Here is a 17,333-nt window from a genome sequence, read left to right on the forward strand (position 1 = left end):
CGAAATATTAACAAAAACTCATTCTTCACCCTCACATTACCTTCCCTTGGCACACAATTATTACTGAATAATGACCGTGTTACTCACACACACACACACACACACACACACACACACACACACACACACAACATGCTAATATTTCCCCCTACTCTCACTTCTCTGCAACATACTGAGAATTGCAACGTCTCCTTTCAGAGGAACCAGGTAAGTCAGATATCCCTGTACATGGAGGACCTGTCCTTTTATTCTATATTTCTGCAGATCCACCACATTCATCCCAGTTCTTTTACTCTTACTAACAATCCATTCTCATTTATGCTCATTAATTTTAGAGCAAGTCATTCCTGTCAGATTTGATCTTCGCTCTTTTCCCTTCCTTCACATTTCTGCAAAATTATTGGACATGACACTCCGTCTTACTTCCCGCATCTCTCTTACGTCTGCGCCTCTTCGCCTCAGCCTTCGGCTTCTTTTCCGAGGTGGGGCTGCCCCAGCGTTGCATTCATCACTGAGTAGTCGGCTTTTTGACGGTCACGCTTTTCCCCGTAATCTTATAACACATACCTGGAACTCCACACCAATACTAGTGTTGTCTCTGCTAAATTTCACTCCTCTTTCAGTGTTGGGACCAAGTGGCTCGTACTGTCGTACAGGACTCACTCCATTCCTCCCCCGTAACCTCTCACACTAGCATCTTTACCTCATTCGCCTACCCTGATGTCTACTCGACCTCCACCTGCCCTGCTGAAAGTGTCACCAAGCTTGTGAATGTCCCATCTTGTAAGCTGACAGTGTCATCATGCTTGTGAATGTTCCATCTTGTAAGCTGACAGTGTCATCATGCTTGTCAGTGTCCCATCTTGTAAGCTGACAGTGTCACCATGCTTGTCACTGTCCCATCTTGTAAGCTGACACTGTCACCATGCTTGTCAGTGTCCCATCTTGTAAGCTGACAGTGTCACCATGCTTGTCACTGTCCCATCTTGTAAGCTGACAGTGTCACCATGCTTGTCAGTGTCCCATCTTGTAAGCTGACAATGTCACCATGCTTGTGTTAGTGCACCTCATCACTCCTAGTTATTAATGTCACCACCAGGGCGCAACACTCACCTTCCTCCACTCTGTTATAACAGTTATTATCAATGAAGTGAACTTGACGGAGATTACTTGGAGTGGAAAGACAAATTATTATTAAATCAAAGTCAGGATGACACGGCGGCGCCAGAGGACAGAGAGGTAATTATCTATGATGGCAGGAGGGAAGGGTAGATGTAGTTCAGGTCATCAAGAGCCCCTCGCTAGCAGCAAGGTAACCCTTCACTTGCATCAAGAGCCCTTTCACTAGCATCAAGAGCTCTTCACTAGCATCAAGAGCTCTTCACTAGAATCAAGAGCCCTTCACTAGCATCAAGAGCCCTTCACTAGCATCAAGAGCCCTTCACTAGCATCAAGAGCCCCTCGCTAGCATTAAGGTAACCCTTCCTTAGCATCAAGAGCCCTTCACCAGCAACAAGGCAACCCTTCACTATCATCGAGAGCCCTTCATTAGCATCAAGAGCCCTTCACTAGCAACAAGGCAACCCTTCACTAGCATCAAGAACCCTTCACTAGCATCAAGAGCCCCTCGCTAGCATCAAGGTAACCCTTCACTAGCATCAAGAGCTCTTCACTAGCATCAAGAGCCCCTTGATAGCGTCAAGGCAACCCTTCACTAGCATCAAGAGCCCCTCGGTAGCGTCAAGGTAACCCTTCACTAGCATCAAGAACCCTTCACTAGCATCAAAAACCCCTCCCTAACGTCAAGGTAATCCTTCACTAGCATCAAGAACCCTTCACTACCATCAAGAGCCCCTCGCTAGCGTTAAGGTAACCCTTCACTAGCATCAAGAACCCTTCACTAGCATCAAAAGCCCTTCACTAGCATCAAGAGCCCCTCGATAGCGTCAAGGTAATCTTTCACTAGCATCAAGAACCCTTCACTAGCATCAAGAACCCTTCACTAGCATCAAGAGCCCCTCGCTAGCGTCAAGGTAACATTTCACTAGCATCAAGAGCCCCTCGCTAGCGTGAAGGTAACACTTCACTAGCATCAAGAGCCCCTCGCAAGCGTCAAGGTGACACTTCATTAGCATCAAGAGCCCCTCGCTAGCGTCAAGGTAACCCTTCACTAGCATCAAGAGCCCCTCGCTAGTGTCAAGGTAACTCTTCACTAGCATCAAGAGCCCCTAGCTAGCGTCAAGGTAACCCTTCACCAGCATCAAGAGCCCCTCGCTAGCGTCAAGGTGACACTTCACTAGCATCAAGAGCCCATCGCTAGCGTCAGGGTAACCCTTCACCAGCATCAAGAGCCCCTCGCTAGTGTCAAGGTGACCCTTCACCAGCATCAAGAGCCCTTCGCTAGTGTCAAGGTAACCCTGCACCAGCATCAAGAGCCCCTCGCTAACGTCAATATAACCCTTCACCAGCATCAAGAGCCCCTCGCTAGCGTCAAGGTGACACTTCACTAGCATCAAGAGCCCATCGCTATCGTCAAGGTAACCCTTCACTAGCATCAAGAGCCCCTCGCTAGTGTCAAGGTAACCCTTCACCAGCATCAAGAGCCCCTCGCTAGCGTCAAGGTGACCCTTCAACAGCATCAAGAGCCCCTCGCTAGCGTCAAGGTGACACTTCACAGGCATCAAGAGCCCCTCGCTAGCGTCAAGGTAACCCTTCACTAGCATCAAGAGCCCCTCGCTAACGTCAAGGCAACACTTCACCAGCATCAAGAGCCCCTCGCTAGCGTCAAGGTGACACTTCACTAGCATCAAGAGCCCATCGCTAGCGTCAAGGTAACCCTTCACCAGCATCAAGAGCCCCTCGCTAGCGCCAAGGTAACCCTTCACCAGCATCAAGAGCCCCTCGCTAGCGTCAAGGTACACTTCACCAGCATCAAAAGCCCCTCGCTAACGACAAGATAACACTTCACCAGCATCAAGAGCCCATCGCTAGCGTCAAGGTAACCCTTCACCAGCATCAAGAGCCCCTCGCTAGCGTCAAGGTAACACTTCACCAGCATCAAGAGCCCCTCGCTAGTGTCAAGGTAACACTTCACCAGCATCAAGAGCCCCTCGCTAGTGTCAAGGTAACACTTCATCAGCATCAAGAGCCCCTCGCTAACGTCAAGATAACACTTCACCAGCATCAAGAGCCCCTCGCTAGCGTCAAGGTTCTGTTGTTCCAAATTTATGTTTTTTTTTTTTTTTTGTAAACTCAAAAATATCTTAATTTTAGTGGACAAATATATATTTCCTGCGACTGATTATAAAATTTTCCTCAAAAAAAAAGGTGAAAATTTACGAACTATCAAGTATTTTCCTGTCGTGAAAATCCAGAAAATTAACTTTGTAACTCAATAATTATTTCTGATGGAGAGTAAAACATGACTTATTCTTTATTTATTTAATACAACACAGAGACCTAAATCACAGAGACGTAGACCAAGTTATTATTATTATTATTATTATTATTAATATTATTATTATTATTATTATTATTATTATTATTATTATTAATATTATTATTATTATTATTATTAATATTTTACCTTTATTATTATTATTATTATATTAATATTATTATTATTATTATTGTTGTTATTAATATTATTATTTTACCTTTATTATTATTATTATTATTATTATTATTATTATTATTATTATTATTATTATTATTATTGTTATTAATATTAATATTGTACCACTATTATTATTATTATATTAATATTATTATTATTATTATTATTATTTTTGTTACTATTATTATTATTATTATTATTATTATTATTATTATTATTATTATTATTATTATTATTATTATTATTATTATTATTGTTGTTGTTGTTAATATCATTATTATTTTTACCATTATTATCGAATCAACAAGATTATTATTATTATTATTATTATTATTATTATTATTATTATTATTATTATTATTATTATTATTATTATTATTATTAAATAATGTAATACAGGCTGGTTAGTAAAGTTTAAAACCTATCTACTACACGAAGGTAATTAAGGCTGCATGTCACCTGTTCATCCCTCACAGGCAAGAATACTTTAATACCTAATGTCGTAAAAGTTATCTCTCAGTGTATATACACTGAGAGATAGAGATATACACCCATCAGTGTATATACACTGAGAGATACACACCCATCAGTGTATATACACTGAGAGATACACACCCATCAGTGTATATACACTGAGAGATAGAGGTATACACCGATTAGTGTATATACATTGAGAGATAGAGGTATACACCGATTAGTGTATATACATTGAGAGATAGAGGTATACACCCATCTGTGTATATATACTGAGAGATATACACCCATCAATGTATATTCACTGAGAGATACACACCCATCAGTGTTTATACACTGAGTTATATATACCCGTCAATGTATATACACTGAGAGAAAATGCCCATCAGTATATATATACACTGAGAGATATACACCCATCAGTATATATACACTGAAAGATACACACCCATCAGTGTATATACACTGAGAGATACACATCCATCAGTGTATATACACTGACAGATACACACCCATCAGTGTATATACACTGAGAGATACACATCCATCAGTGTATATACACTGACAGATACACATCCATCAGTGTATATACACTGAGAGATACACATCCATCAGTGCATATACACTGAGAGATACACACCCATCAGTGTATATACAATGAGAGATACACACCCATCAGTGCATATACACTGAGAGATACACACCCACCAGTGCATATACACTGAGAGATACACACCCATCAGTGTATATACACTGAGAGATACACACCCACCAGTGTATATACACTGAGAGATACACACCCATCAGTGTATATACACTGAGAGATACACACCCATCAGTGTATATATACAGAGAGATACACACCCATCAGTGTATATACACTGAGAGATACACACCCATCAGTGTATATACACTGAGAGATACACACCCATCAGTGTATATACACTGAGAGATACATACCCATCAGTGTATATACACTGAGAGATACACATCCATCAGTGTATATACACTGAGAGATACACATCCATCAGTGTATATACACTGAGAGATACACATCCATCAGTGCATATACACTGAGAGATACACACCCATCAGTGTATATACAGAGAGATACACACCCATTAGTCTATAATGTACATGTATAGTGTATATTATCAAGTGTTCTACAATATAAATTTGATATATACATTACCCAGCACCATGGGATGACTCAGGGTTGCCACATGTTCCCATCTCTGTGATTTTAGGGATTTTACTTAGGCACTTAATCACAATAATCAATATCACAGAAACACTGATATCATCGGACATATCATACTTGTACGTGATTCATAGTTATCATCCCTCGTTTATTATTCATTGGTTCATTTACAGCTGCACTTGTGAGCAGTTCAGAGCCCAGACAGGTGGCAGGAATTACCTGATTGGTTGATAATGCGTGACGTCACGGGGATCATCCCCAAATCAATGTATTTTGATTGGCTGATGATCGTGACGTCATGACTCACCTCAACAGTGTTGCCACAATAACACTCAAACTCTGTTATATTTAGCATTTCTTGGATAACATGTTATGACGACACAGAGAAAGAACACCAAGCAGAACACACACAGAACCGTTATATATATTACAAAACAGTTCCACAGTTCTGCTGTATCATACAAGTCATCTTTCCTTAAATATTCTCTCATAAACGTATAATATAGAAAAAATATACATTAGTCTCTTATACTTGTATAAATATTGTGTATATACAGTGTTCTTTTAAGGTCACTTATTAACTTATACTATGAGTTGTATTATGTATATCATACACTCCCCTCACTACTGTATCATACACTCCCCTCACTACTGTATCATGCACTCCTTTCATTACTGTATCATACACTCCCCTCACTACTGTATCATGCACTCCTCTCATTACTGTATCATACACTACCCTCACTACTGTATCATGCACTCCTCTCATTACTGTATCATACACTCCCCTCACTACTGCATCATGCACTCCCCTCATTACTGTATCATGCACTCCCCTCACTACTGTATCATGCACTCCCTTCACTACTGTATCATATACTCCCCTCATTACTGTATCATGCACTCCCCTCACTACTGTATCATGCACTCCCCTCATTACTGTATCATAAACTCCCCTCACTATTGTATCATACACTCCCCTCACTACTGTATCATACACTCCCCTCACTACTGTATCATGCACTCCTCTCACTACTGTATCATGCACTTCCCTCATTACTGTATCATACACTCCCCTCACTACTGTATCATGCACTCCTCTCATTACTGTATCATGCACTCCTCTCACTACTGTATCATGCACTTCCCTCATTACTGTATCATACACTCCCCTCACTACTGTATCATGCACTCCTCTCATTACTGTATCATACACTCCCCTCACTACTGTATCATGCACTCCCCTCATTACTGTATCATACACTCCCCTCACTTCTGTATCATGCACTCCTCTCACTACTGTATCATGCACTCCTCTCATTACTGTATCATGCACTCCCTTCACTACTGTATCATATACTCCCCTCATTACTGTATCATGCACTCCCCTCACTACTGTATCATGCACTCCCCTCATTACTGTATCATAAACTCCCCTCACTATTGTATCATACACTCCCCTCACTACTGTATCATACACTCCCCTCACTACTGTATCATGCACTCCTCTCACTACTGTATCATGCACTTCCCTCATTACTGTATCATACACTCCCCTCACTACTGTATCATGCACTCCTCTCATTACTGTATCATACACTCCCCTCACTACTGTATCATGCACTCCCCTCATTACTGTATCATACACTCCCCTCACTTCTGTATCATGCACTCCTCTCACTACTGTATCATGCACTCCTCTCATTACTGTATCATGCACTCCCTTCACTACTGTATCATATACTCCCCTCATTACTGTATCATGCACTCCCCTCACTACTGTATCATGCACTTCCCTCATTACTGTATCATGCACTCCCCTCACTACTGCATCATACATTCCCCTCGTGACTGTATCATACACCGTTCTGAAGGTACGGTGGACGATTATGTGTAGGAGTGATTCACTACAGACATGTGTTAAGACAGGTGTTAACTGTATAGTGTATGACAGTTGTATGTGGTGGGGAGTCATACACACACACACACACACACACACACACACACACACACACACACACACACACACACACACACACAGGAGCTGTGACTCGACCCCTGCAACCACAAATAGGTGAGTACAAATAGGTGAGTACACACACACACACACAGACACAGACACACACACACACACACACACACACACACACACACACACACACACACACACACACACACACACACACTAATCATTTGGATGATTACCTTATTTTCCATCTGTATGTATACATGAATGTTTCCTGTATGTATACATACACGCTCCGTGTGTATACATGTGTATACATGTGTATACATGTGTATACACTAGTCAAACTTTTTGTAAATATAATCTTTCTAAATCTTATGCAAATTTGTTCAGTTCAAAGCACTATGCTGAGGCTTCAAGACGGAGGTTTCCGGACATACAGGGATGCTAGAATCATTATTTGAAGGCTTCCGTCCACTGCAGACTTGCATACACAAGCGGAGGAGGTTTCATTTCTTGCCTGGAGGATTCCCTTCTTTCCTATTTTTAGTTCACTCAATTTCCCTTCCCATGAAGAGGTTATAGAAGGCTTCCTTCTCTCCCTCTCATGAGGTTTCCACTTAGAGCAGATCAGGGATTATTATTGTCAAGGATTCTTTCTTTGCCAGTCTTGTCCGGAGAACTGAGGAAGAGAAGGATTCCCTGGGGGGATGGGTTTCCGTGATGCCCTACACCACGTGTTCCGCTCCTTGAGGTTTTATTGGAAAGGTTTCATAGGTTGCGTGTTGAGAGGCTTCACAAGAATGTGTCACAGCAGAGATTTTATAAGACAGTTTTCACATGAGAGGTTTCACATGAGTGGTTTCGAATAGGAGGTTTCGCATGAGAGGCTTCACATAAGAGATTTCACATGAGGGGTTTCATATGAGAGGTTTCGCATGAGAGGTTACACATGAGAAGCTTCACATGAGAGGTTTCACATGAGAGGTTTCACATGATAGTTCCACAGACGGGGAGCAGCTACAGCAGCACACACACAGAGCTTCCGGAACCCCCACTTCCCGACTTGATCCCGTCTCTGTCAGAATCAGCTGTGGAAGAGAACGTCAGAATGAGCTATGGAAGAGAACGTCAGAATCAGCTGTGGAAGAGAACGTCAGAATCAGCTGTGGAAGAGAACGTCAGAATCAGCTGTGGAAGAGAACGTCAGAATCAGCTGTGTGGACGAACGTCATGTGAGTTTATTACTGAACGACATGAACGAGGAATGGATGGGTGTAGTGAGGGTAAATGGGAGTAGATGGTAGGGTGGATTTAGTGAATGGTAGGGGAAGGGGGTAGATGGTAGGGGGGATCTAGTGGACGGAAGGGGAAGGGGGGTAGATGGTAGGGGGAGATCTAGTGAATGGTAGGGGAAGGGGGTAGATGGTAGGGGGGATATAGTGAACGGTAATGGAAGGGGGTAGATGGTAGAGTGGGATCTAGTGGACGGTAGGGGAAGGGGGTAGATGGTAGGGGGAGATCTAGTGAATGGTAGGGGAAGGGGGTAGATGGTAGGGTGGGATCTAGTGGACGGTAGGGGAAGGGGGTAGATGGTAGGGGGAGATCTAGTGAATGGTAGGGGAAGGGGGTAGATGGTAGGGGGGATCTAGTGGACGGTAGGGGAAGGGGGTAGATGATAGGGGGGATCTAGTGAATGGTAGGGGGGGATCTAGTGAATGGTAGGGGAAGGGGGTAAATGGTAGGGGGGATCTAGTGAATGGTAGGGGGGCCAGCAACATATAATTATATAATCGTGAAATTTTTTAAAGACAATTAGAATTATTTTTAACTGAGATAATTATTAGAGACGATAATTCAGAATTATTTTAGCAGATGCTCATGCTAGAATTATTTATACACAACAATTTAATATAAGCGATTATTCAGAGCCACCGGATAAACAGGACAGACATACTGACCTGTGCACTGAAACACAAACACAAACACAAACACACACACACACATACACACACACACATCTCACACACACACTCACACACACACACACACACACACACACACACATACACACACACACACACACACACACACACACTCACACACACACACAGTATGAAAATTACATAGCATCGAAAATCAAGACTGACCCGAAACTGTTGTATAGCCACATCAGGAGGAAGACAACAGTCAAAGACCAGGTGATCAAATTGAGGACAGAAGGTGGAGAACTCACAAGAAATGATCAGCAGGTATGTGAGGAGCTAACCAGGAGATTTAAGGAAGTTTTTACAGTAGAGACAGGAAGGGCTGTGGGAAGACAGCACAGAAGGGAACATCAAGAGGGAATATACCAACAAGTGTTGGATGAGATACGAACAACCGAGGAGGAGGTGCAGAAGCTGCTAAGTGACCTTGATACCTCAAAGGTGATGGGGCCGGACAACATCTCCCCGTGGGTCCTTAGAAAAGGAGCAGAGATGCTGTGCGTGCCTCTAACCACAATCTTCAACACATCCCTTGAAACTGGGCAACTACCTCAGAAATGGAAGACAGCAAATGTAGTCCCCATATTTAAGAAAGGAAACAGAAATGAGGGGCTAAACTACAGACCTGTGTCTCTGACATGTATTGTGTGCAAAGTCATGTTGAAGATTATCAGGAGGAGAGTGGTGGAACACCTGGAACGGAACAAGATTATAAATGAAAACCAGCATGGGTTCATGGAAGGCAAATCCTGTGTCACAAATCTTCTAGAGTTTTATGACAAGGTAACAGAAGTAAGACACGAGAGAGAGGGGTGGGTTGATTGCGTTTTCCTAGACTGCAGGAAGGCCTTTGACACAGTTCCCCACAAGAGATTAGTGTACAAGCTGGAGGATCAGGCGCATATAACAGGGAGGGCACTGCAATGGATCAGGGAATACCTGACAGGGAGGCAACAACGAGTCATGGTACGTGAAGAGGTATCACAGTGGGCGCCTGTGACGAGCGGGGTCCCACAGGGATCAGTTCTAGGACCAGTGCTATTTTTGATATATGCGAACGACATGATGGAAGGAATAGACTCTGAAGTGTCCCTATTCGCAGATGATGTGAAGCTGATGAGAAGAATTAAATCGGATGAGGATGAGGCAGGACTGCAAAGAGACCTGGACAGGCTGGACATGTGGTCCAGAAACTGGCTTCTCGAATTCAACCCTACCAAATGCAAAGTTATGAAGATTGGGGAGGGGCAAAGAAGACCGCAGACAGAGTATAGGCTAGGTGGACAAAGACTACAGATCTCACTCAGGGAGAAAGACCTTGGGGTGACCATAACGCCGAGCACGTCACCGGAGGCACACATCAACCAAATAACTGCTGCAGCATACGGGCGCCTGGCAAACTTGAGAATAGCGTTCCGATACCTTAATAAGGAATCGTTCAAGACATTGTACACTGTGTATGTTAGGCCCATACTGGAGTATGCAGCACCAGTCTGGAACCCACACCTGGTCAAGCACGTCAAGTAGTTAGAGAAAGTACAAAGGTTTGCAACAAGGCTAGTCCCAGAGCTCAGGGGAATGTCGTGCGAGGAAAGGTTGAGGGAAATCGGACTGACGACACTGGAGGACAGAAGGGTCAGGGGAGACGTGATAACGACATACAAGATACTGCGGGGAATAGACAAGGTGGACAGAGATAGGATGTTCCAGAGAGGGGACACAGGGACAAGGGGTCACAACTGGAAGCTGAAGACTCAGAAGAGTCACAGGGACGTTAGGAAGTATTTCTTCAGTCATAGAGTCGTCAGCAAGTGGAATAGCCTAGCAAGTGAAGTAGTGGAGGCAGGAACGATACATAGTTTTAAGAAGAGGTATGACAAAGCTCAGGAAGCAGAGAGGGAGAGGACCCAGTAGCGGTCAGTGAAGAGGCGGGGCCAGGAGCTGAGTCTCGACCCCTGCAACCACAATTAGGTGAGTACAATTAGGTGAGTACACACACACACACACACACACACACACACACACACACACACACACACACACACACACACACACACACACACACACACACACACACACACACACACACACACACACACACACACACACACACACTTCCTACCTTCAGTATCATGGACAAGTACACAAACAAACAATCAAACAAACAAACAAACACAGGAACAGAACAAGCCATTAGCCACGACATTTCGCTCAATGTAGAGCTCTATCGAATAAGGCAGAGCGAAACGTTGCCACAATTAAAAGGTAAGCTCTGTGTCCTCTCTCTAGTCCATAAACAATAAAACAAGACAAGACAAAACATACAATGAAAGATAATGTTGGAATAATGAATGTGATAGTGACACGAACATTAGTGAGAAGATGATTACTGATAATGCTGTGTTGATAATGCTGTGTTGATAATGCTGTGTTAATAATGCTGTGTTGATAATGCTGTGTTGATAATACTGTGTTGATAATGCTGTGTTGATAATGTTGTGTTGATAATGCTGTGTTGATAATGCTGTGTTGATAATGCTGTGTTGATAATGCTGTGTTGATAATACTGTGTTGATAATGCTGTGTTGATAATGCTGTGTTGATAATGCTGTGTTGATAATGTTGTGTTGATAATGCTGTGTTGATAATGCTGTGATGATAATGCTGTGTTGATAATGCTGTGTTGATAATGTTGTGTTGATAATGCTGTGTTGATAATGCTGTGTTGATAATGCTGTGTTGATAATGCTGTGTTGATAATGTTGTGTTGATAATGCTGTGTTGATAATGCTGTGTTGATAATGCTGTGTTGATAATGCTGTATTAATAATGCTGTGTTGATAATGTTGTGTTGATAATGCTGTGTTGATAATGATGTGTTGATAATGCTGTGTTGATAATGCTGTGTTGATAATGCTGTGTTGATAATGCTGTATTAATAATGCTGTGTTGATAATGCTGTATTGATAATGCTGTGTTGATAATGCTGTGTTGATAATGTTGTGTTGATAATGCTGTGTTGATAATGCTGTGTTGATAATGCTGTATTAATAATGCTGTGTTGATAATGCTGTATTGATAATGCTGTGTTGATAATGCTGTGTTGATAATGTTGTGTTGATAATGCTGTGTTCATAATGCAGTGTTGATAATGCTGTGTTGATAATGCTGTGTTGATAATGCTTTGTTGATAATGCTGTGTTGATAATGCTGTATTAATAATGCTGTGTTGATAATGCTGTATTGATAATGCTGTGTTGATAATGCTGTGTTGATAATGCTGTGTTGATAATGCTGTGTTGATAATGCTGTGTTGATAATGCTGTGTTGATAATGCTGTGTTGATAATACTGTGTTGATAATGCTGTGTTGATAATGCTGTGTTGATAATATTGTGTTGATAATGCTGTGTTGATAATGCTGTGTTGATAATGCTGTGTTAATAATGCTGTGTTGATAATGCTGTGTTGATAATGCTGTGTTGATAATGCTGTGTTGATAATGCTGTGTTGATAATGCTGTGTTGATAATGCTATGTTGATAATGCTCTGTTGATAATGCTCTGTTGATAATGCTGTGTTGATAATGCTGTGTTGATAATGCTGTGTTGATAATGCTGTGTTGATAATGTTGTGATGATAATGCTGTGTTGATAATGCTGTGTTGATAATGCTGTGTTGATAATGCTGTGTTGATAATGCTGTGTTGATAATATTGTGTTGATAATGCTGTGTTGATAATGCTGTGTTGATAATGCTGTGTTGATAATGTTGTGTTGATAATGCTTTGTTGATAATGCTGTGTTGATAATGATGTGTTAATAATGCTGTGTTGATAATGTTGTATTGATAATGCTGTGTTGATAATGCTGTGTTAATAATGCTGTGTTGATAATGCTGTGTTGATAATGCTGTGTTGATAATGCTGCGTTGATAATGTTGTGTTGATAATGCTGTGTTGATAATGCTGTGTTGATAATGATGTGTTAATAATGCTGTGTTGATAATGTTGTATTGATAATGCTGTGTTGATAATGCTGTGTTAATAATGCTGTGTTGATAATGCTGTGTTGATAATGCTGTGTTGATAATGCTGTGTTAATAATGCTGTGTTGATAATGCTGTGTTGATAATGCTGTGTTGATAATGCTGTGTTGATAATGCTGTGTTGATAATGCTGTATTGTTAATGCTGTGTTGATAATGCTGTGATGATAATGCTGTGTTGATAATGCTGTGTTGATAATGCTGTGATGATAATGCTGTGTTGATAATGCTGTGTTGATAATGCTGTGATGATAATGCTGTGTTAATAATGCTGTGTTGATAATGCTGTGTTGATAATGCTGTGTTGATAATGCTGTGTTGATAATGCTGTGTTAATAATGCTGTGTTGATAATGCTGTGTTGATAATGCTGTGTTGATAATGCTGTGTTGATAATGCTGTGTTGATAATGCTGTGTTGATAATGCTGTGTTGATAATGCTGTGATGATAATGCTGTGTTGATAATGCTGTGTTGATAATGCTGTGTTGATAATGCTGTGTTAATAATGCTGTGTTGATAATGCTGTGTTGATAATGCTGTGTTAATAATGCTGTGTTGATAATGCTGTGTTGATAATGCTGTGTTGATAATGCTGTGTTTATAATGCTGTGTTGATAATGCTGTGTTGATAATGCTGTGTTGATAATGCTGTGATGATAATGCTGTGTTAATAATGCTGTGTTGATAATGCTGTGATGATAATGCTGTGTTGATAATGCTGTGATGATAATGCTGTGTTAATAATGCTGTGTTGATAATGCTGTGATGATAATGCTGTGTTGATAATGCTGTGTTGATAATGCTGTGATGATACTTAATGCTGTAAGATGACAGAATGAGTATTTTTACTAAGGAGACAAGACAGCATAATGCTTCAGCAGTGATCTGAACAATTGCAATTGTCACTCAGCATGCATCACTTACAGAGCATTCCACTTAGAGTAATGCTGATAGTTCATGCCGCCGCACTGACAGTAATGCTGACAGTTCATGTCACTGCACTGACAGTAATGCTGATAGTTCATGCCACCGCACTGACAGTAATGCTGATAGTTCATGCCACCGCACTGACAGTAATGCTGACAGTTCATGCCACCGCACTGACAGTAATGCTGATAGTTCATGCCACCGCACTGACAGTAATGCTGATAGTTCATGCCACCGCACTGACAGTAATGCTGATAGTTCATGCCACCGCACTGACAGTAATGCTGATAGTTCATGCCACCGCACTGACAGTAATGCTGATAGTTCATGCCACCGCACTGACAGTAATGCTGATAGTTCATGCCACCGCACTGACAGTAATGCTGATAGTTCATGCCACCGCACTGACAGTAATGCTGATAGTTCATGCCACCGCACTGACAGTAATGCTGATAGTTCATGCCACCGCACTGACAGTAATGCTGATAGTTCATGCCACCGCACTGACAGTAATGCTGATAGTTCATGCCACCGCACTGACAGTAATGCTGATAGTTCATGCCACCGCACTGACAGTAATGCTGATAGTTCATGCCACCGCACTGACAGTAATGCTGATAGTTCATGCCACCGCACTGACAGTAATGCTGATAGTTCATGCCACCGCACTGACAGTAATGCTGATAGTTCATGCCACCGCACTGACAGTAATGCTGATAGTTCATGCCACCGCACTGACAGTAATGCTGATAGTTCATGCCACCGCACTGACAGTAATGCTGATAGTTCATGCCACCGCACTGACAGTAATGCTGATAGTTCATGCCACCGCACTGACAGTAATGCTGATAGTTCATGCCACCGCACTGACAGTAATGCTGATAGTTCATGCCACCGCACTGACAGTAATGCTGATAGTTCATGCCACCGCACTGACAGTAATGCTGACAGTTCATGCCACCGCACTGACAGTAATGCTGACAGTTCATGTCACTGCAGTGACAGAGAAACTAAGGCAGTTATAAGCTAACTTGACAACAATGAGAATAATGCAGCAAACATACGAAGCTACTGATAGCATACTGAAATACTGATAGTATACTGAAGCTACTGATAGTATACTGAAGCTACTGATAGTATATTGAAGCTACTGATAGTATACTGAAGCTACTGATAGCATACTGAAGCTACTGATAGTATACTGAAGCTACTGATAGTATACTGAAGCTACTGATAGCATACTGAAGCTACTGATAGTATACTGAAGCTACTGATAGTATATTGAAGCTACTGATAGTATACTGAAGCTACTGATAGCATACTGAAGCTACTGATAGTATACTGAAGCTACTGATAGTATACTGAAGCTACTGATAGTATACTGAAGCTACTGATAGTATACTGAAGCTACTGATAGATAGCATACTGATAGTATACTGAAGCTACTGATAGTATACTGAAGCTACTGATAGTATACTGAAGCTACTGATAGTATACTGAAGCTACTGATAGTATACTGAAGCTACTGATAGCATACTGAAGCTACTGATAGTATACTGAAGCTACTGATAGCATACTGAAGCTACTGATAGTATACTGAAGCTACTGATAGTACACTGAAGCTACTGATAGTATACTGAAGCTACTGATAGTATACTGAAGCTACTGATAGTATACTGAAGCTACTGATAGTATACTGAAGCTACTGATAGCATACTGAAGCTACTGATAGTATACTGAAGCTACTGATAGTATACTGAAGCTACTGATAGTATACTGAAGCTACTGATAGCATACTGAAGCTACTGATAGTATACTGAAGCTACTGATAGTATACTGAAGCTACTGATAGCATACTGAAGCTACTGATAGTATACTGAAGCTACTGATAGTATACTGAAGCTACTGATAGTATACTGAAGCTACTGATAGTATACTGAAGCTACTGATAGTATACTGAAGCTACTGATAGTATACTGAAGCTACTGATAGTATACTGAAGCTACTGATAGTATACTGAAGCTACTGATAGTATACTGAAGCTACTGATAGTATACTGAAGCTACTGATAGTATACTGAAGCTACTGATAGTATACTGAAGCTACTGATAGTATACTGAAGCTACTGATAGTATACTGAAGCTACTGATAGTATACTGAAGCTACTGATAGTATACTGAAGCTACTGATAGCATACTGAAGCTACTGATAGTATACTGAAGCTACTGATAGTATACTGAAGCTACTGATAGTATACTGAAGCTACTGATAGTATACTGAAGCTACTGAATAGTATACTAGCTACATACTGAAGCTACTGATAGTATACTGAAGCTACTGATAGTATACTGAAGCTACTGATAGTATACTGAAGCTACTGATAGCATACTGAAGCTACTGATAGTATACTGAAGCTACTGATAGTATACTGAAGCTACTGATAGTATACTGAAGCTACTGATAGTATACTGAAGCTACTGATAGCATACTGAAGCTACTGATAGTATACTGAAGCTACTGATAGTATACTGAAGCTACTGATAGTATACTGAAGCTACTGATAGCATACTGAAGCTACTGATAGTATACTGAAGCTACTGATAGTATACTGAAGCTACTGATAGTATACTGAAGCTACTGATAGTATACTGAAGCTACTGATAGTATACTGAAGCTACTGATAGTATACTGAAGCTACTGATAGTATACTGAAGCTACTGATAGTATACTGAAGCTACTGATAGTATACTGAAGCTACTGATAGTATACTGAAGCTACTGATAGTATACTGAAGCTACTGATAGTATACTGAAGCTACTGATAGTATACTGAAGCTACTGATAGCATACTGAAGCTACTGATAGTATACTGAAGCTACTGATAGTATACTGAAGCTACTGATAGTATACTGAAGCTACTGATAGTATACTGAAGCTACTGATAGCATACTGAAGCTACTGATAGTATACTGAAGCTACTGATAGTATACTGAAGCTACTGATAGTATACTGAAGCTACTGATAGTATACTGAAGCTACTGATAGTATACTGAAGCTACTGATAGTATACTGAAGCTACTGATAGTATACTGAAGCTACTGATAGCATACTGAAGC

General features: G+C 41.1%; 1 protein-coding gene across 1 annotated transcript in view; it reads right to left on the reverse strand.

The window, feature by feature from the left end:
* Window positions 1-7,595: 7,595 nt before the first annotated feature.
* LOC128684272 (kinesin-like protein KIF28) overlaps window positions 7,596-17,333 on the reverse strand; it is an 83,357-nt gene continuing 73,619 nt past the window's right edge. Inside the window, exon 20 of the mRNA XM_070097109.1 lies at window positions 7,596-8,348. Coding sequence (XP_069953210.1) covers window positions 8,278-8,348 — 71 coding nt within the window. The 3' untranslated portion in view covers window positions 7,596-8,277. The remainder of the gene's footprint in view (window positions 8,349-17,333) is intronic.

The sequence above is a fragment of the Cherax quadricarinatus genome, chromosome 4 (genome assembly GCF_038502225.1).
Source record: "Cherax quadricarinatus isolate ZL_2023a chromosome 4, ASM3850222v1, whole genome shotgun sequence".
NCBI classification, from domain to species: Eukaryota; Metazoa; Arthropoda; class Malacostraca; order Decapoda; family Parastacidae; genus Cherax; species Cherax quadricarinatus.